Source organism: Narcine bancroftii, chromosome 1 (genome assembly GCF_036971445.1).
Source record: "Narcine bancroftii isolate sNarBan1 chromosome 1, sNarBan1.hap1, whole genome shotgun sequence".
NCBI classification, from domain to species: domain Eukaryota; kingdom Metazoa; phylum Chordata; class Chondrichthyes; order Torpediniformes; family Narcinidae; genus Narcine; species Narcine bancroftii.
The window spans coordinates 443,726,456-443,747,028 of NC_091469.1; the positions used below are offsets into that span (position 1 = coordinate 443,726,456).

At 39.3% G+C, this 20,573-nt stretch overlaps 1 protein-coding gene across 4 annotated transcripts in view; it reads right to left on the minus strand.

Annotated features, from left to right (window-relative positions):
• The window catches only part of LOC138751743 (integrin beta-1-like), a 178,361-nt gene that overhangs the window by 96,759 nt on the left and 61,029 nt on the right, over nt 1-20,573 (minus strand). For all 4 annotated transcript variants that reach the window (XM_069914445.1, XM_069914444.1, XM_069914446.1 and 1 more), the window contains 2 exons: nt 16,163-16,333; nt 12,941-13,134 (listed from right to left, as the gene is read on the minus strand). In XM_069914445.1, coding sequence (XP_069770546.1) covers nt 12,941-13,134; nt 16,163-16,333 — 365 coding nt within the window. The remainder of the gene's footprint in view (nt 1-12,940; nt 13,135-16,162; nt 16,334-20,573) is intronic.

The window sequence follows — 20,573 nt, forward strand, 5'->3', positions numbered from 1 at the left end:
GGCAGACATGAAGGCTCCACCTGCACAGGTTTTTGAATTCCAAATGAGATGTTTGTTTGTGAAATGTAACTGAGATGTCTGTCCGTGAAGTGTGACCTAAACTAAAACCCCACAATTTATACCTTTTAAAGATAAATGTTATCATAATTTTATCAACTCATTCCATAACAGTCCTTCCAAAAGGCAACTCCTCACAATTTTCTATATTAAATTCCATCTGCCACTTAGTGGCCCATTTTTCCAGTTGGTCTAGATCTCTCTGCAAGCTTTGAAAGCCTTCCTTGCTAGCCACAACACCTCCAATCTTAGTGTTATTAGCAAACTTGCTGATTCAATTTACTACATTATCATCCACATCATTGATATAGACAACAAACAACAATGATCCTAACACAGATCCCTGAGGCACACCACTAATCATAGGGTTCCAGTCAGTCTGAGGAACAATCATCTACTATCACTCTCTGTCTTCTCCCATCCAGTTTACAACCTCTCCATGGATACCTAGTGTCTGAACCTTCTGAACCAGTCTCCCATCTGGGACCTTGTCAAAGGCCTTACTAAAAGTGAGGGTCCATAATGATAGAGGCTGCTTTCTAGAGGCATTGCCTCTTGTAGATGTTATTAATGGAGAGAAGAATAATCTTATGATGGTGCTGGCCAAGGTTACAACCCTCTGTAGCCTTTTTCTGTCCTGTACATCGGCACCTCAATAACAGACAGTGATGCAACCAGTCAGAATGTTATCCATGGTACATCTGTAGAAATGTGCAAGAGTCTTTGATAATATACCAAATCTCTTCAAACTCCTAAAGAAATATAGCCAGTAGTGAGCCTTCATTATGATTACATCACCATGTTGACCCCAGGATAGATCTTTTGAGATGTCCAAACCCAGGAATTTGAAGTTCTTTACCCTCTCTGCTCCGGACCCCTTGATGAGGACTGGTTTGTGTTCTCCTGATTTCCCCTTTTTCAAGTTCATAATCAATTCCTTAGTTTTGATCATGTTGAATGCAAGGTTGTTGTGATATCGCTCAACAAGCTGATCTATCTCACTCCTGTACACCTCTTCATTGCAGTCTGTGATTCTGTCAACATCCATGGTGCCATCAGCAAATTTGCAGATAGCTTTGAATTATGGCTAGCTACAGAGTCAGGGGTGTCGAAAGAGTAAAGCAGTGGGCTAAGCACACATATTTGAGGTTCACGTATGTTGATTGTTATTGAGGAGGAAATGTTGTTACCAATCCACACTTACTGTGGTCTTCTGATGAGGATGTCAAAGGTCCAGTAAAATCTCAACCCAAGGACCAAAACCTATCCCTTTCCATAATTATCTTGAAACTAATGGCATTGTGATCATGAGATTCAAAGTGTTCCCTTACTCACACTTACATCACCTGTCCTGTCCCATTCCCCAATAGGAGAACCAGTATAGTACTCTCTCTCATTATGACCTCTATATATTAAGTAACGAAACTTTCTGAACACATTTGACAAACTCCAACCCATCCAGCCCTTTGACAGTATGGGAGTCCCAGTCAATATGTGAATGGAAAGAATGGTGACTCAATATTTCAGATTGGGCCCTTTATCAAGACCCTGCATTAGGACCAACAGCTGATTTAAGTTGTTGGAAAACTGAGTGTCTGGTATGTAAATTGGACCTTCCTTTAACTCAAGAAAAGTGTCTTTAGTAAGAGTCCTGACCTGAAACAATGACTGACCATTTCTCTCCATGGATGCTGCCTGACCCACTGTATACCAGCAGCTTGTTCATTCATTGTGGATTTACTGTTTTGACTCCGGATCTTCAGTCCCTTCCTTTGAATTCCCAATCCATTTCTATACCACCGTTCCCATGACCTTTAGGCCTACGAGTACTGGAAGAAGAGAATATGCTGAATAATTTTGAATGTTTTTTTTAAGATTTCTATTTGCTTGCACAAGTTGCAATCCTCTCTTCCAGCTCACAAAACAAAAGGGGTTACTCCCACTGGAAAGTCCTGAGGCCAAGCTTCAGAAGCCAATTTGCCAAGATTAATTTAAGAGGCACAGATGTAACTTTTTTTAGTTGAACAAATACTTGGTATTAAAATCCCCAGAAGGATATGGAAAGAGTTTCTTTTATCTCAAAATGTGTCAGAAAACTCGTGGGGACATAATCTCACAAAAATTGGCATCCATTCAAATAAGTTTCTGAAAGTTGGTCAAAGAGCAATCTTTTATGAAGAGTCAAAAGAAGGAAGAGGGGGAGGAGAAGAGTAAACTGGGACCATCTGCAAGGCAAGAGCCAAAAAGTCAAAATCAACTTCTCTCTTGGAGAAATTTAAATTTAATTTTAGTTTTAACGATATAGGACAGTAGAAGGTCCTTCCGGCCCATGAAACCCATGCTGCCCAATTACACCCAATTAACTTACCAGCCCCTGATGTTTTTATGGGGGAAGAAAATGGAGCAGACGAAAAAAACTCACACAGGTTACAGAGAAAATGTACAAACTCCTAATAGACCGTGCCAGATTCGAGCCTGTAACAGCATTGCACTAACCGCTATGCCACCTGATAAATGATAATTGAATTGCACAATACAACAGAAAATGCAGGGAATGTTCCACAGGCCCCTAGAAAGTGAAATGGGACAAATATTTCAGATTCATGCCCTTTCATCAGAAATTAATTCATTTAACTTTCATGTCTCAGCAGCATACAAGTGTTGTAGATGAGATTGGTGCAAGCTCCTTCAAACTTGATCATTGTATATTGGCATAGCTCTGCATGTAAGAACAGAACAGCACAAGAAGTTGCAGCTTGCAGAGCCTATTCTGCCCCTCAAATCCCATATCCCACATGCATTCAATTCATAGCTGAGCTCAATAACATTTTTTGCTCTTTTCCTCATATTGTTTATTCCTGAAATATCCGTAAATCTACCTTCTGTTTTTAGTTCAATTGGTGACAATCTCCACAGCTCCGAAACAGAGAATTTCAATTTCACTATCCTCTGAGTGAAGTAATTTCTTCTCCTTTCAGTCCTCATGACATCCACTTATTGTGAGACTATAGCTCCACATTCAAGATGCGTCAGGTAGGGAAATTATCCTCCCCTGATCTACCGCTTCAATCCTTCTCTGAACTTTGTGCGCCTCAATGAGGTCACTTCTTACTCTATTTAATTCTGAAGAATGGAGGCCAAGCCTATTTATTCAATCTCTTCTCATGAGACAGAAATGTCCATAACATCGTCAGGAGAAAAAGTGGGCCATTCAGCCCATCAAATCCACTCTGCCATTCCATCATAGGTTGACCCACTCCCCCTCTCAGCCCCACTCACCTGACTTTCTCCATAACTTTTAATACCCTATTTGGAAACCTATCAATCTTTGCCTTAAATACACCCAATGACCCAGCATCCACAGCTGCCAGTGGTACCAAATTCCAGAGGTTCACCACTCTTTGGCTAAAGAAATTCCTCTGAAATATGAAAGTTTGCATATGGTATGATTGTAGTAAAAACATAGAAATGCTGGAGGAACTCAACTTATCTCATGGTGTCCATGGGAGGTAAAGGTATATTACTGACATTTTGGGCCTGAGTCCTTCCTCAAGGTATGATTAAAAAGAGACAGGTGTCGGTGTTAAAAAGGTGGGGGAAAAAGGAAGAATGGGAAGAGGAGTAGTACAGACCCACAGACAAAAGATGTTAATTGAATGAGGAGAGAGATAGGGAAAGTTGAAGGGGGGGTGGAGGCTAACAGAAACCGGAGAGGTTGATGTTAATGCAATTTGGAGGGATTATCCCTCCATTTTGAGGTGGTCTCAGTTTGGCAGTGCATGAAGCCATAGCAGACATGTTGGCAAGGGAATGGGGCAGGGAATTGAAATGAGTGCTATTGCAGTGGACAGAGCCAAGGTGCTCAATTAAGCGATATCCTAGTCTGCATCCAGTTTCTCTGATGTCAAGAAGACCACAACAGGAGCACCGGATACAGTCGGTGACTCCTGCTGATTCATAAATGAAGTGTTGCTTCATTATTTGGGAGGATTTTTTGGGGCCCCAAATTATGGTGAGTGAGGAGGTGTAGGCATACGTGGAACGCCTCCTGCAATCAGAGAGAGAGGTGCCAAGGGGACGATAGGTGGGAAGGGAGGAGTGAATGAGGGAGTCATGGAGGGAGTGGTCCCTGCAGAAAGCAGAGAGGGGAGGAAAGTGGAATATGTGTCTGGTGGTGGGATCACGTAGTAGATGTCGGAAATGGCGGAGGATGATATGATGGGTGCAGAGGCTGGTGGGCTGGTAGGTGAGGATAAGGGAAATTCTGTCCTTGTTGCATGTTCGGGGCGGAAGAGGCCAGGGCAAGATGTATGGGTAATGGAGGATAATGTAGTGACGGCTGAATTGATGGTGATTGATGATGAGGAAGGGCTCAGGACCGAAATGTCGATAATATATCTTCACCACCTATAAATGCTGCTGAATTCCTCCAGCATCTCTGTGCTTTTAAATAAATTCCTATGCATCTCTCTTTTAAACTTTAATCTTGAAGTTGAGCCCTTTTGTCCTGTATTTCCTTACAATATGAAACAACTTTGCCACATCTACTCTGTCCAAGCTTTTCAATATTTGAAATGCTTTCATGAGGTCCCTCCTGTGGATTCTTCTGAACTCCAAGGAGTATAGTCCTAGAGCCATCAAATATTCCTTATATGCTAATTCCTTCATTTCAGGAATCATTCTAGTGAATCTTCTCTGAACCCTATCCAATGCCAGCACAACCTTTTTTAAATAAGGAGATGAAAACTGTACCCCATACTCATCAGTGCCTTATAAAGCCTCAGCATCCTATCCCTGCTCTTATATCCTTTTCCTCTTGACATGAATGCCAATACTGCATTCACCTTCTTCACCATTAACTCAACCTGGAGGTTAATCTTTAGGGTATCCTGTATGAGGATTCCCTTTGGACCTCCAAATTTTAAATTTTGTCCTGATCCACGTAATTTCCATTTTATTCCTTCTACCAAAGTGCATAACCGTGCACTTTCTAACATTGTATTCCATTTGCCACTTCTTTGTCCATTCTCTTAATCTAAGGCTCACTGCAGCCTCTCCATTTCCTCATCATTACTTGCCCCTCCACCTATCTTTGTATCATCTGCCAACTTAGCCACAACATTTATTTTACAATCCAAATCATTAATGTACAATGTCAAAAAAAGTTGCCCCAAAACTGCCCCCCATGGAACTCCACTAGTGATGGGCAACCAACCAGAATAGGATCACTTTTAAGATATGCAGCACGGTAACAGGCCCTTCCAGCCAATGAGCCCATGCCATCCAAATACACCCAATTAACCTACAACCCACCTGTACATTTGGAAGGTTAGAAGGAAACCGGAGCACTCGAAATAAACCCACGCAGACATGGGGAGAAGGTACAAATCCCTTGCAGACTGTGCCAATTTGAACCCAGATCACTGGCACTTGCTAACCACTACAATAACAATGCCATTCCTTTATTCCCACTCTCTGTTTCCTGCCAATCAGCCAATGGTTCTACCCATTCTAGTATCTTCCTTGTAATTTCATGAGTTCTCATCTTGTTAAGCAGCCTCGTCTGCAGCACCTTGTGAAAGGCCTTTTGAAAATCCAAATGTACAACATCCACTGCATGTCTTTGTTCAGCCTGTTTGTGGTTTCCTCCAAAAATTGCAATAGGTTTGTCAAGCAAGATGTTCCCTTAAGGAAACCATGCTGACTTTGGCCTATTTTGTCATGCACCTTGAGGTAGTCCGTTACTTCATCCTTGACAATCAATTCCAAATACTTCCCAACCACTGATGTTAGGGTAACAGGGCAATAATTTTGTTTCAGCTGCCTCCATTCCTTTTAAAATAGTGGAGAGACTTTTGAAATTTTCCAGTCCTCCAGAACCATGACAGAATCTGTTGATTCTTAGAAGATCATCAATAATGCTTCCACAATTGAAAGGAGTCACGTGATGGAGTAGTGGCCGGATGGTGAACTCCAGCCCTCTCCAGAAAAGTTGGGAAAAACAAAGGAAAACACAAAGACACAGAAATAAAAGTTAAAGAAAAGTGAATATAAAGGTGGAAAGAAGATGGCGACAAAAAAAGAAAAATCGAAATCAACGGTAAGAAGAGAGGAAGAGAAGACAACGGAGGAAGAAGGAGAAGGCCTTACCTGTTCGAAGAGGCCGCGGTGGAGAGAGAAACCCGCTCCCTCAGGTCAGTAGAAATTGGACTACAAAAATGGCTCGCTGAGTCGAGTAAAAGTGCGCAACCGCGCATGAAAAAAAACACACCGACGGGAGGGGGGACCAGCTGGGGAGTCGATCTCCACAGCCGGCAACGACAGCTGCAGAACACCTGCAGCTAGAAGAGAACACAAAAGACAATGGAAACAAGAAAGAAGAGAAGAAAAGGGCAACAAAGAAACAACAGATGGCCAACCCAGAGGAAGAAGAAGAGGAAGAGTACAGTGAAATAGAAGAAGAAGGGAAAGGCAAGATAAAGGATATACTTTCTCTTATTAAAGGATACATGGAGTCATTTAAAGAATGGCAAACACAGGAATTTAATGATTTAAGAAGAAGAATAAACAACACAGAAGAGAAAATGAATAAAATAGATATGACCTTAACAGAAATGGGAAAGAAAATGGACAAGATGGAAGAGCGGGCAGTAGCAGCAGAAATGGAGGGAGAGGACTTAAAAAAGAAATTAGATGAATCTAATAAAAAAGCTATAGAGACATAAGAACTGTTAGCTCAAAAAATAGATATAATGGAAAATTATAACAGAAGAAATAACATAAAGATAGTGGGCCTTAAGGAAGATGAAGAAGGCAAGAATATGAGGGAGTTTATAAAAGATTGGATCCCTAGGATCCTAGGATGTCCAGAACTACAGCAAGAAATGGAAATAGAAAGGGCACATAGAGCATTGGCCTTTAAACCACAACCACAACAAAAACCAAGATCTATTTCAGTAAAATTCCTAAGATATACTACAAGAGAAAAGGTACTGGAGAAGACAATGGAAAAAGTAAAAGAGGGCAACAAGCCACTGGAGTATAAAGGGCAAAAAATCTTCATTTATCCAGATATAAGTTTTGAACTCCTAAAGAAGAGAAAGGAGTTCAATACAGCAAAGGCGATTTTATGGAAGAAAGGGTATAAATTTATACTAAAGCATCCAGCGGTATTGAAAATATTTATTCCAGGACAGCAAAACAGACTATTCTCGGATCCAGAAGAAGTACGAAAATTTGCAGAACAATTACAAAATAGACTGAGGGATGAAGACGTGTAATGAGAGTAAAAATGATCACGATTGATATGTATGTGGGTAAAGAGGTATAAGAGTGTATAGGTATAATGTGCATACGTGAATGTAACTGTACTTAGAGAAAAATATAGATAGTATAGACAAGAATTAATAAGGGAAGATAATGGAATAGAGAGAATAAGGAGGGAATTAAAAGAGTGACCTTTGTTACATATGAAAAGTGAAATCTTTTCTGGGGGGGGCTGGGTGGGGGGGAATAGCGGTCACTGCAAAATCAGTTGACGCTTGCGAGTGAATTTGCAAACCCAAATGGAGAGGGGAGATGTGGTTGTCCGACAAGGGATAAAGGACAACTCAGGAGGGGAAGGGGAGATTGGGGCTAAAGAAGGTATAAATAGGAGAATAAGGAAAAAGTTTGATGTTTTAGGAATGTTGTCTTATAAAGGGTTTAAAATAAGAAAACAGAAATGGAAAAGGAGGAAAGGTAATGATGGAAAAACGGAAAGGGAAGATAAACAAAGTATAAAATGGCTACGTTGAACTATATGACTTTAAATATTAATGGAATACATAACCAAATTAAAAGGAAGAAACTACTAAATTTACTGAAAAAAGAAAAAATTGATATAGCATTTGTCCAAGAAACACACTTAACTGAATTGGAGCACAAGAAATTAAAGAGAGATTGGGTAGGACATGTAACAGCAGCATCGTATAATTCAAAAGAAAGAGGAGTGGCTATATTAATTAGTAAAAATGTGCCATTTAAAATAGAAGAGGAAATAATAGATCCAGCAGGGAGATATGTTATGATAAAATGTCAGATATATTCGGAGTTTTGGAATCTACTTAATGTATATTCACCTAACGAAGAAGATCCAAAAGTTTATGCAAGATATCTTTTTGAAGGTAGCTAATACGCAAGGGAACATACTAATAGGAGGGGATTTCAACCTGAATTTGGATTCAAATATGGATAAAACTGGGAAAAAAATTAACAGAAAGAATAAAGTAACCAAATTTATAATTAAATCAATGCAAGAAATGAAACTTTTGGATATATGGAGGAAACAAAACCCAAAAGAAAAGGAATATTCATATTACTCGGCTAGACATAAAACATACTCAAGAATAGACCTATTTTTGTTATCAGCTAGTATGCAAGATAGAGTAAGAAAAACAGAATATAAAGCTAGAATACTATCGGACCATTCACCCTTAACATTGACAGTAAAGCTAGAGGACATCCCTCCAAGAATGTATAGATGGAGATTAAACCCCATGCTACTTAAAAGGCAGGATTTTAGAGAATTTATTGAAAAACAATTAAAAATGTATTTTGAAATAAATACGGAATCAGTGGAAGATAAGTTTATACTATGGGATGCAATGAAAGCATTCATTAGAGGGCAAATAATAAGTTATGTAACCAAGATGAAGAAGGACTATAATCAGGAAACAGAGCAGTTGGAAAGGGAAATAGTAAATATAGAAAAAAAATTAGCAATGAAGGAAGATACAACTAAAAGAAGAGAATTGGCGGATAAAAAAATAAAATATGAAACATTACAAACATATAAGGTAGAGAAGAATATAATGAAGACAAAACAGAAATATTATGAACTGGGTGAAAAAACACACAAAATCCTAGCATGGCAGCTTAAGACAGAACAAGCTAAGAAAATGGTATTGGCATCAAGGAAAAAAGACAAACAAATTACATATAACCCAAAAGAAATTAAGGAAAACTTTAGAGAATTCTATGAACAATTATACCGAACTGAAAATGAAGGGAAAGAAGGGAAAATAGATGAATTTTTGACTAAAATTGAACTACCAAAACTACAAATAGAGGAACAAAATAAATTAACAGAACCATTTGGAACAGTAGAAATACAAGAGATAATAAAAAAATTACCAAATAATAAGGCACCAGGAGAGGATGGATTTCCAATAGAATTCTACAAAACATTTAAAGACTTATTAATTCCGCCCCTCCTGGATGTAATCAACCAGATTGATGAAACACAAAGCTTACCAGATTCATGTAAAACAGCAATAATTACAGTAATACTAAAACAAGGGAAAGATCCACTCTCACCAGCGTCATATAGACCAATATCTTTGCTAAACACAGATTATAAGATAATAGCTAAACTATTAGCAAACAGATTAGCAGAACAGGTACCGAAAATGGTAAATTTAGACCAAACTGGATTTATCAAAAAAAGACGCACAACAGACAATATTTGTAAATTTATTAACTTAATTCATGCAGTAGAAGGAAATAAAGCACCTGCAGTAGCAGTTGCTTTAGATGCAGAGAAGGCCTTCGACAGAGTAGAATGGAATTATTTGTTCAAAGTATTGCAAAAATTCAGTTTACCGGAGAAGTATATTAATTGGATTAAAGCATTATATAAGGGACCGTTAGCGAAAGTGACAGTAAATGGACATGTATCAAAGCAATTTAACTTAAGCAGGTCAACGCGGCAGGGATGCCCACTATCACCTTTATTGTTTGCGTTAGCTATAGAACCACTAGCAGAATTGATAAGAATAGATAATAATATAAAAGGAATAAAAATAAAAGACAAGGAATATAAAATCAGTCTATTTGCAGATGATGTTATAGTGTACTTAACAGAACCAGAACTATCAATAAAAGAATTATATAAGAAATTGAAGGAATATGGAGAAGTGTCGGGTTACAAGATAAACATAAATAAAAATGAAGCAATGCCTATGAATAATGCGGATTTCTCAAAACTTAAGATGGAATCTCCATTTAGATGGCAAATGCAGGCAATAAGATACATAGGTGTACAAATAAACAAAAATCTAGGCCAATTATATAAACTCAATTATTATCCACTAATGAAAAAATTACAGGACGATTTAGAGCATTGGAAAGATTTACCACTAACACTAATAGGAAGGATAAACTGTATATAAATGAACATTTTTCCAAGGATATTATACTTATTTCAGGCATTGCCAATACAACTGACAGAAAAATTCTTCAAAGAGTTAAAGAAAATAATAAGGAAATTTTTATGGAGAGGGGGGAAACCGAGGATAGCACTAGATAAATTAACAGAATGGTATAAACAAGGAGGCTTACAATTGCCAAACTTTAAAAATTATTATAGAGCCGCACAATTAAGATACCTATCAGATTTTTATCAAACAAGGGAAAAACCAGACTGGACGAGATTAGAATTAGATAAAATAGGGGAAAAGATACCTGAACACATATTATATAAATGGGATGAAAAATTGGTACAACATAGAACTTCTCCAGTATTACATCATCTCCTCAATATTTGGAAGAAGATTCATGTAGAAAGAAATAAAACAAATTATCAATTACCAAAACTAATATTGACGCAAAATAAGTTGCTCCCTTTTACAATAGATAACCTTTCCTTTAGAGAATGGGGAAAAAAAGGGATTAAAAGAATAGAAAATTGTTTTTCAGGAAGTAGATTCTTATCCTTTGAACAAATGAGAGATAAGTACAATATAACTGGAGATACAGCGCTGGCATATTACCAACTGAGATCCTACTTGAAGGATAAATTAGGAAGCAATTTGAGTTTGCCAGAGGGAAGTAACCTTGAATATGTGATTACAGATACAATGTTAATCAAAAGATTTATAACAAATATGTATATTAAACTGCAAGAAAAGGAGAATGAGGAAACAAATGGTAAAACTAAACAAAAATGAGAACAAGATTTAAATATAAAGATAAAAAAGGAAACATGGGAGAAATTATGTTCTGGAACGATGAGAAATACAATAAATACGAGGCTACGTATGATACAATATAATTGGTTACACAGACTATACATTACACCTCAAAAGTTAAATAAATGGGACCCAACAGTATCTGATAGATGTTTTCGATGTAAAAAAGAAATGGGAACAACAATTCATGCAATCTGGACATGTGAGAGAGTAGAAAAATTTTGGGAAGATCTCAATCAGATATTAAATAAAATAACAGAAAACAATATACCAAAGAATCCAGAGATCTTTCTCCTAAGTAACATAAAAAACAAAGAATTTGGAATTGATTTGGAGGATGCACAAAAAAGATTTGTTAATATAGCTCTAGCCGTAGCAAAAAAATGTATTATGTCAACCTGGAAATTGGAAGATAATTTGAAAATACAACAATGGTATATAGAAATGAATAAATGTATTCCATTAGAAAAAATAACATATAGTTTAAGAAATAATATTGAAATATTCGAACAAATATGGGAGCCTTACATTAAATACAATAGCGAAAACCTACCGGGGACAAACATTACCTAAGTTGATGGAAGGAGAAGGAAAGAAAAGAATGGACTCAGTAGAATTTCTGGTGTATTTTTGTTGAATGACAAAATTGTCTGATTGGTTTAATGTAACCTAGATTGTATACCTAAAATGGATGGGGGGGGGTGGGGGGGTGGCTTGGGAGGAGGGAGTGGGGGGGAGAAAAAGTCACTGTATATGTGTGAAAAAGAAAAAGTGTGTATCATGGCTAATGTGATTTATGGTGTGAAAAATAAAAAATTTAAAAAAAAAAATAATAATGCTTCCACAATTCCATCTGGTCCCGGTGACTACCCTTAGACCTTTCAGTTTCCAAAGTACCTTCTCTCTGGTGATCGTGACTGCTCTCACTCTCTCCCCTTAAAGTCTTGAAAATCAGGTATACTGCTAATGTCTTCCACAGTGAAGACTGATGCAAAATACTCATTCAGTTCCTCTGTCATCTCCCTGTCTCCCATTACAGTTTCTGCAGTGTCATTTTCTATCAGTCCTATATCTACTGCCACTTCTTTTAACTCTTAATATACTTGAAAAACTTTTAGTGTCTTTTTTGATATTATTTTGTATCTTCCTTTCTAACTATTCCAGATTATGAGTTAAACGTCTTGTTAATTTGCCTTTTTCTTCTATAAATCTTTGTTCTATTCCAGATAGTGCGGATTCAGCTGAATGTTCAATCTAAGTGAAGGAGATACACACGAGACTTCAAATGATGCAATCTGAAGCCAAACACAATCTGCTGGAGGAACTCAGTGGGTTAAGCAGCATCAATGGGAGAAAAAGAAATGGCGACCATTCTTTTTCTCCCACTGATGCAGCCCGACCCATTGAGTTCCTCCAGCAGATTGTGTATTGCTCCAATGAAGATTATTGTGTTAGTGCAGTATGTTTTGGCTGTGTCAGGTATTTAGGGAACTCCCACAGATTGCTCACAGGAAGTACTGCTCAAGAGCAGAAAGTCTGGTACTCAATTGGTGATTTAAAAGCATTGGCTGTACAATCATGTTTGAAACGTAAGTCTACTGATGCTGTGATTGTAGTAAAAACACAGAAATGTTGAAGGATCTCAGTCGGTCTTTTTAGCATTCAAATAAGCAAAGATATATTACCGATGTTTCAGGCCTGCCTGAGCGCTTGGAGAAATTTATCTTCGCTTTTTTTGGATGCTGCAAAGGCCGGCTGAGTTCCTCCAGCATTTCTATGTATAATCACACTTGCCAAGAAATTCCCACCAGCATGTGTGGCAAAAATTACAAGAAATTGGTCTAAGATTTAAATGTTGAAATGTCTTCACTTACCCGACAGATAGCCGCCTGCATTATAGCATCTGCGGCTTCTGCTGGAGAATTCAGTCCTCCTGAGATGGTCTGCTTGCTAACATGTTTGCTGTACTCTGACTTATTGTTAGTCAGCCTCACCAAATTTTTGAAGCGAGATCGACCAGCACATGTTTTACCACCAGGGCAAGAAGTGCTCTCTATTGTACCATATCCTAAAAAGGAACACACTTACAGTCAAGCAAATGGAACCACAATTAATCATGATTTTTTTAAAAAACTATAGAGGAATGATTGGTAATAGTAAATCATTCAGGACGGCACAGTTAGCATAGCAGTCGGTGCAGTGCTAGCAATCCGATTCAAATCTGGCATTGTGTGTTGGTACATACCCCCAATGACCTTCATGGGTTTTCTCTGGGAGCTCTGGTTTCCCCCCACTCCTCATAATGTGCAGAGTTGATAGGTTAATTGTGTGCAATTAGGCGGCGTAGGTGGCACTACCGTGCTGTGTCGTTAAAATTAAAATTAAATAGTATGCTCCAAGAAAATGTCATGCAGACCATCAAAGGCTCCAGTTTTAAAATACATCAATAGAAATGCATTTGATAAAACATTTGTTTCTCCATAACTTATAAGGAGAAATAATTTGCTCTATTTCAAAAGCACAGAAATGCTGGAGGACCTCAACAGGACTTGCAGCATTCAAAGGACATAAAGATATTTAGCCAAGATTTTGTGCTTGAAGGAATGAGCAAAAGCAGGCAGGCATTTGAATGAAAAGGCTGGGAGAGGAGGGAAGAAAGGGAAGGGGAGGAGCACAGGCAAAAGCCATGGATAGGACAAGAGAGGAAAGGTGAGAATTGATCAAGGGAATGGATTGCTCTGTAAATGCAGAGCTGGAGGAAAGGAGAAAGAAGGTAAGGGAGGAAGAGAGAGAGAGGAAAGGAAACATTGGGATAAAAGAAGGAGAGAGACTGGTGGGGGGGGGGGGAAAGGAGAGGGACAATGGAAAACAGAGAAATTAATGTTAATATCGGCTGGTTGGAGGGTGCCAAGACAGAATATGAGGTGCATTTCCTCCAATTTGTGGATAGTCTTTGTCTGGCAGAGCATGAAACCATGGTGAGATATGTCAGCATGGGAACGGGGCAGGGAATTGAAATGGATTGCCACTGGGAGATCCCGCTATTGCTCAGTGAAGCGACTTCCCAGTCTGCATCCAGTCTTTTCGATGTAGCGAAGACCACAATAGAGCACTGAATGCAGTAGATGACCCCTGCATACAGGAACTATCCGAGATGATCACAATAATGGCCCCATGGGTTGTCTGCAAGGTCAGAGGGGTGCAATTGACAAGCAACTGGTCTCAGGGTATCTAGATGCGGGCAGACAACATTGTAATCACTGAGGTTATGGGGTGGGGGGGGGCATCTCCTCATGGTGGATCTTAAGTACTACAATACCCTACTCCAGCTGATCAACGTATACGCCTCACCCATTGGAGCGAGAGGCTGGCCATCTTCCTACAGCTCCCAACATTGCTGGCAGTATCCAAGCTGATATTTCTCACTGGTGGCTTCAAGTGCATTATCTATGTAGCTGGATGATTAATAGTGCCAACACCAGATTGGACAGCACCTCCAGACTCCTGATGGAGATAGTCAAGATTGGACGGTTCAACCCGCTTTTAGATCATCTTTATGTCAAAGACCATCACAGTCAGAACCACTGACAATACATCAATGTTCTTTTCTGACAACTGTCTCTTTTGTTCATCTGTCTACTACAGAAGGACCAGAAGATAGGCAGGGGAACATGTAAGTTGAACATGAAGTTGCTGACCAGAGAGAATATAGAGGAACTAAAGGAAGTGTATGCTGTTGGAGAATCATGAAACCCTTTTTTGACTCCCCAGTGAGCTGGAAGCGACTAAGGAGAATATCAATGTCCTTTACCCTCAAGGGTGTTCAGAGAGCAAGACAGAAACAGGAGGATATGAGCCAATTTCAAACTGACCTCCAGCAACTCCTCCTTCTGCAGTTGGGTGGATGTGAGGGAGGAACTCTGAGAGCTGGCAAGCAACATTATGCACCTTGGAGTCCTCCAAGATCATCTTCTCATCCAAAGATTGCACAGTGGCACAGGATGAAATATGCTCATGCTTCTTCTTCCAAAAGGTCCATTGAGGGAGATCTATGATCCACAGCCTTAAGGAAAAGAATGGATCAGTCACATACTCACAGTCGGGCATTCAGAGGTTCGGCAGATCCTTTTATGAAGAACTGTATAACATCAAGGCTATAGACAGAATGGCCTCCCTGAACTTCCTGTATTCTATCATAGAGGTCTTAGATGACAGCAAATGGGAGAGTCTAGACCAGTCAATTACCCTGAGGGAGCTGACGAGCTCAATCCATTCCTTAGGGTGGAGTAAAATTTCCAGAAGTGATAGCTTACTGGCTGAGTTGTACACAGCTCTGAGGGACTGGGTGGGTCCAAACCTGCTGGAAGTATAGGCTCCTGCCAAGTAACATGTAAATGAGAAAGGGCTTCATCAACCTCATCTTCAAAGAGAAGGGGGAAAAGGAGGACATCAGAAATTGGAGAACCATATCATTGTTAAATGTTGATTTCAAAATCTTGTCCAAAGCTATCACCAATGAAGTTTAGTCTGCCCTGCGGCAGGTGATCCACTTAGACCAGACCTGCACAGTTCTGGGCAAGGAAACCTCAGTTGTCCAGTAAGGGATGTAGACACCTGCCTGATCAGCTTAGAACAGGAGAAGGATTTTGACAGAATATTTCATAATATTGACAGAATATGATGGACGTACTCTCCAAAATAGGCTTTGGCGAAGGAATCTGAAATTGGATAAAGCTGGCCTATACAGCCATATGAAGCGCAGTCCAAATCAATGGGTGGGAAACAGATAGCAAGGTGTTGCAGTGATGGGAATGGTGAGGTTAGAAATAAATGTCACAATGTGCAGTGATGGAAATGTATGAACATGAAACTAAGGGTGGGAGGAGACTTTGAAAATAATTTATTGTGAATGAAGTATATTTTTGGTTAAAAAATAAAAATCTTTACCTCCTCTGGATGCTGCAAGACCTGCTAAGCTCCTCCTGCACTCTTGTGCTTTTACTACAATCATAGAACCTGCTTGTTTCACTTTGCTCTATTTCATGAGATTTGTATGACTTCAAGCCAAAAACAAAGTGTATGACTTTTTTTTTTACCAATTCTGAAATCAGAAGTTATCTTTTTCATTTTCCTCTTCAACTCAATTCCCAACATTTTCATGTTGTCCAAATCATTCTCCGAAAGAAGGGAGAGGTCCACGAGAAAATATAAATCAAAGGGATAATTTTCAGCTCTCTTAAAATTCAATGAGAAAGTTTGCGGTTCTTCTGAAAAGAGAAAAGAAATGCCAGGATTAAAAACTTTCTTTCTGACACTGGTGAACCTTTGCAATTCTATATCCCAGAGGGGTTGCGAAGGCTAAAGGTATTTAAAGAGGAGGTAGGTAAAATTTAAAAGATCAGGAACTGAGGGTAATGTGGAATTGGTACAAAAGAGGAGTCGAGGCTTCTTCCTGCTTCTGGAGTTCTTGTGTTTCTCTGTTTACAACGATAACACAGTCAAGTACCAGCTAAAAAATGAACTCCAGCAGCTTGTAACAGTTTCTTTAACAGCACCTTTCAAACCATAGTCTGTCACGGTCACGTACTTACCTGTGTCGGGAGCGGGGCCAGCCGGTGCTGATGACGTAAGTGAGGCAACGCGCAGGGGTAATAGTGCACACTCGTGGGTGTGTTAAGTGTCAGTATACAGGTGATGGATCTCGGACACAGGAGGACGAGAGTGAAAGCATCAGAATCACCCATGTGACAGTGAGCCAATGGGAAGGTCAGAGGGGTTTGGCTAGATGGTGATTGGGGAATTGAAGAATCCAATGTTGTGTCTGCAGAAAAAAAAAGAAAGTCGACTTCGTGTGAAACAAATGAGTGTAATCTTTATTTGTTTGTAAGCTGGGGTGAATCAGTGCTGTTACAAGTTCACAGTACCTTCTAATTTAAAATGGATAGCGATGAGAATAAACCCCTTACAGGAGCAGTTGAGGAGGTCAAACTGGAGATTCCCCCCTTTTATTAATAATGCACCAAAATAGTTTATGATCTTCGAAGCACGTTTCTCTGCCCTCAGTGTGACAAGTCAGAAGACAAAGTACAGTTTACTTATGGAGCATCTTCCAGAGCGGATTGCCTGCGAAGCAGAGGATGTCTTAGTGGATCCAGATGGTAATCTCCCATATGACATGCTTAAGGCAGCTATTCTGTGTCATACTCAGCCATCTGTGGAGACTCATATTGCCCAATTACTAGCTGATGACAGCCAAGGAGATAAGCAACTGTCACAGATGTTGAGCTCGCAGGCTAGCTGGAACAGACCCTGTCGAAGGCAATTTTTGGAAAAAGAGGTTCCTTTGATGTTTACCTCATCATATTCAAGACCATTTGGTGAGTGTCTTTCGATTGTCCACCCCTGATCAGTTGGCGGATCATGCCGACCTCGTTATGTCCACAACCTCCATATTGAAGATAGAAGTATTGTCTATTTCCCTTAGTCAACAGGAGCAAATGGAGCTGGAACAACTGCTCATTGCACCTTGTGAAACACCAACACCTTATCAATCAAAGGTAGCACCACCACCATATTAATTGAAGATAACCAAGTTGGAGCACCAAATGGCAGCAATAACTACGCAGGTCTAGGCTTTGGGAATGTAGCGGTATTCCTTCCATTGACCTGGTTGGAACTATGGTGGTCGAGGATGTGGTAGAGGCGACGGATGGCATATTTGTTGGAAGCATCGGAGATTTGGTGCTGCTGCATGATCCTGTCAGCCACCTTGCGACTTCTACAAATGGCAGCTGGGAAATGACCAGGACCAGCAGTAGAGGAAATTACTGCCCATGGGTATGTCACCCGCCATCTTTTCCTCAAAGATCGTTCCATTTCCTGTCGATTCCGGTGCAAAGATTTCAGTGGTCCATCCAACCACAGAGGAATGCAGACACCCCAATATGTCATGTGTTCTTTCAGCCACAAATGATTCTCATACTCAAACATATGGTCAGAGGTCACTCACATTGGATTTTGGTCTCAAGAAACCTTTTCAGTGAATTTAGCAAATTCCATTTTGGGAGTGGATTTTTTGTCACATTTTTCATTGTTGGTGGATTTGAAAATTCGCTGGGTCATGGACCGCAGCTCTTGAATCCAATTGAGCTGCATCAGTCATCTCTCCAATATCGTAAGCTGCCTGATGAACCTTCAACCTGGCTCCTGCCCTTTCCGAGCCTTGCTCATGTGTTTCCATCACTTAATAATGTTAAACGTACAGTGATCCACCATATAGAGACTCAGAGTCCTCCGGTGGGAGTGCGGGCTTGTAGATTACCCCATAACCATCTTAAAATTGCGAATTCAGAATTCAACCACATGCAACAACTGGGCAGAGTCCACAGATCGGACTGCTGCTGGGCTTCAACATTGCATATGGTTCTGAAAAAATCTCCTGGGGATTGGTGACCTTGTGGTGATGATCTTGCCCTGAATAAATCCACCGTGCCTCACTGATATCACAAGACCACAAGACAAAGGAACATTCTCAATTTATAAGACTTTTCAGGAAACCACCATGGCAAATATGTATTTGCAAAAATGGATCTAGTACATGCTTACTATTATATTCTAATTTCGCGAAGATGGCAGTAATTACCCCTTTCGGCATGTTTGAGATTTTGTGAATTCCAATCGGTCTACGGAATGCAACTCAGACATTCCAGCAGCTTATAGACTCGCCGGCCTCGACTTTGTTTACATCGATGATATTCTGGTCACAAGTGTGGATGAAGATGGTCACAAGCGCTACCTTATCTCTTTGTTTCAGAGGCTTGATGAGTTTGCCATTGTGATCAATCCCAGTAAATGCATTTTTTTTTGTTACAAGAGTGTGTAATGCTTAAAAATCAACATTGTAAAATAAAAGCACACCATACGCATGAATTTATTTGTGATAGGATTACCTATACTCACCCTGGTCGCTTGTTGCTGCTATACATCTGTGGGGCTTACGCATGCACACAAAGCCCGCAAAATTTTTAAAGTTTGAGAGTCCAGATTCTTGGGTGGTCCGGATTTCTGGCATCCAGATTTTGAACTTTTACTTTACATTGTAATTTGTTCCCCTGCTTTCGCAATGTTTAAAGAATAGAATCAGATTCATTAAAGGTTTATGATGAAGAAAATGTTCATTTGCCTCATTGTGTCCATGCCAGGTAGAAAAACAATACTCAGTTTAGTCTCACCTTCTAACACCAGGTCTATAAACTTGGAGGTCACTAACACATCCAAGTATTTTTAAAATACAAAGACCCTGGGCAAATACCCTTGGCAAAACATCTCCCCTTTCCCATTAATTACTTTAACCTCTCCCCTCTTGTCTCTGATACCTCAGCTGAGGGAAAGAGGTCCTTGTTATTTAGTTCAAAGTTCTATCTGTGCTCCTTGTAAAACTTCATTATTCTCCTCATAGACATACCTATTTCTCGAGGAAATACTTTTTGCAATTTTCTCCATACAATCTGGTAAATCTCCAGGACCTGATGGGTAACCTGTGGAATTTTATAAATCCTTTTTCAAATTGCACGTGCCCAATTAAGTTATGTGCTTAATTACTTGTTTAAACAAGGGTGTCTTCCATCTTTTAATGAAGCTTATATTTTTCTTATTTTGAAAAAAAGGGAAGAATCTGTTTTTACAAATCTATTTATTTACTTAATGAAGGAATAAAGATTTTGTCTAAAAATTTGGGCCCATAGATTATGAATATTTCATAATAAAACACTTAAAGCACTTAACTGACATAGGCCCAGCCCAACCATTTTGGAAAATTGGAGTTTTACTGTAATTTGCTTGATTTAAGGATGCCCATGTGTGGTGAATGTCTGCCAAGCTGCTTGTCTCCCCTCTGGTGAGCCTTGCTGTACTAACATTGGCTGTGCATTATCTCTTCTGTTAAGGATACTTCCCTTGGATATAACTGTATATACATCTATTATCTTTCATTATTGTACCATGAGTTTCTGCTAATAAAAGCCATGATTATTGTTTAACTACATTGTCTTTGTCTACTTCATCAACTGGCACTTCACCATGTTAGTTAAAATCAAGAACGAATGGGAATAGGATTTGAATCTTTCATTCTTAGATGAGGAGTGGGACTCTATTTGTAATCTGATTAATACCACCTCCTTTTGTTCATGACACTGTTGCAATTTAAAGTGGTCCTTAGAGTACATATGTCTAAAGTTAAATTGTTTCATTTTTATTCAGATATAAATCCTCTATGTGACAAATGTAAAATTGGCGATGCTTCTTTGTTTCACATGTTCTGGATTTTCCCTAGTTTAGAAAAATTTTGGAAGGATATCTTTCAAACATTATCGAAGTTTATTAAGTTTAAATTAAAACATTGCCCTTTAATTTCTCTATTCAGATCATTCAAGATGTTGATGTTTTGGGGTGGAGCATGAAGGTGTGAGAGAAGGGGATGGAATGAAGACTCCCCCAAGGGAAACGTCT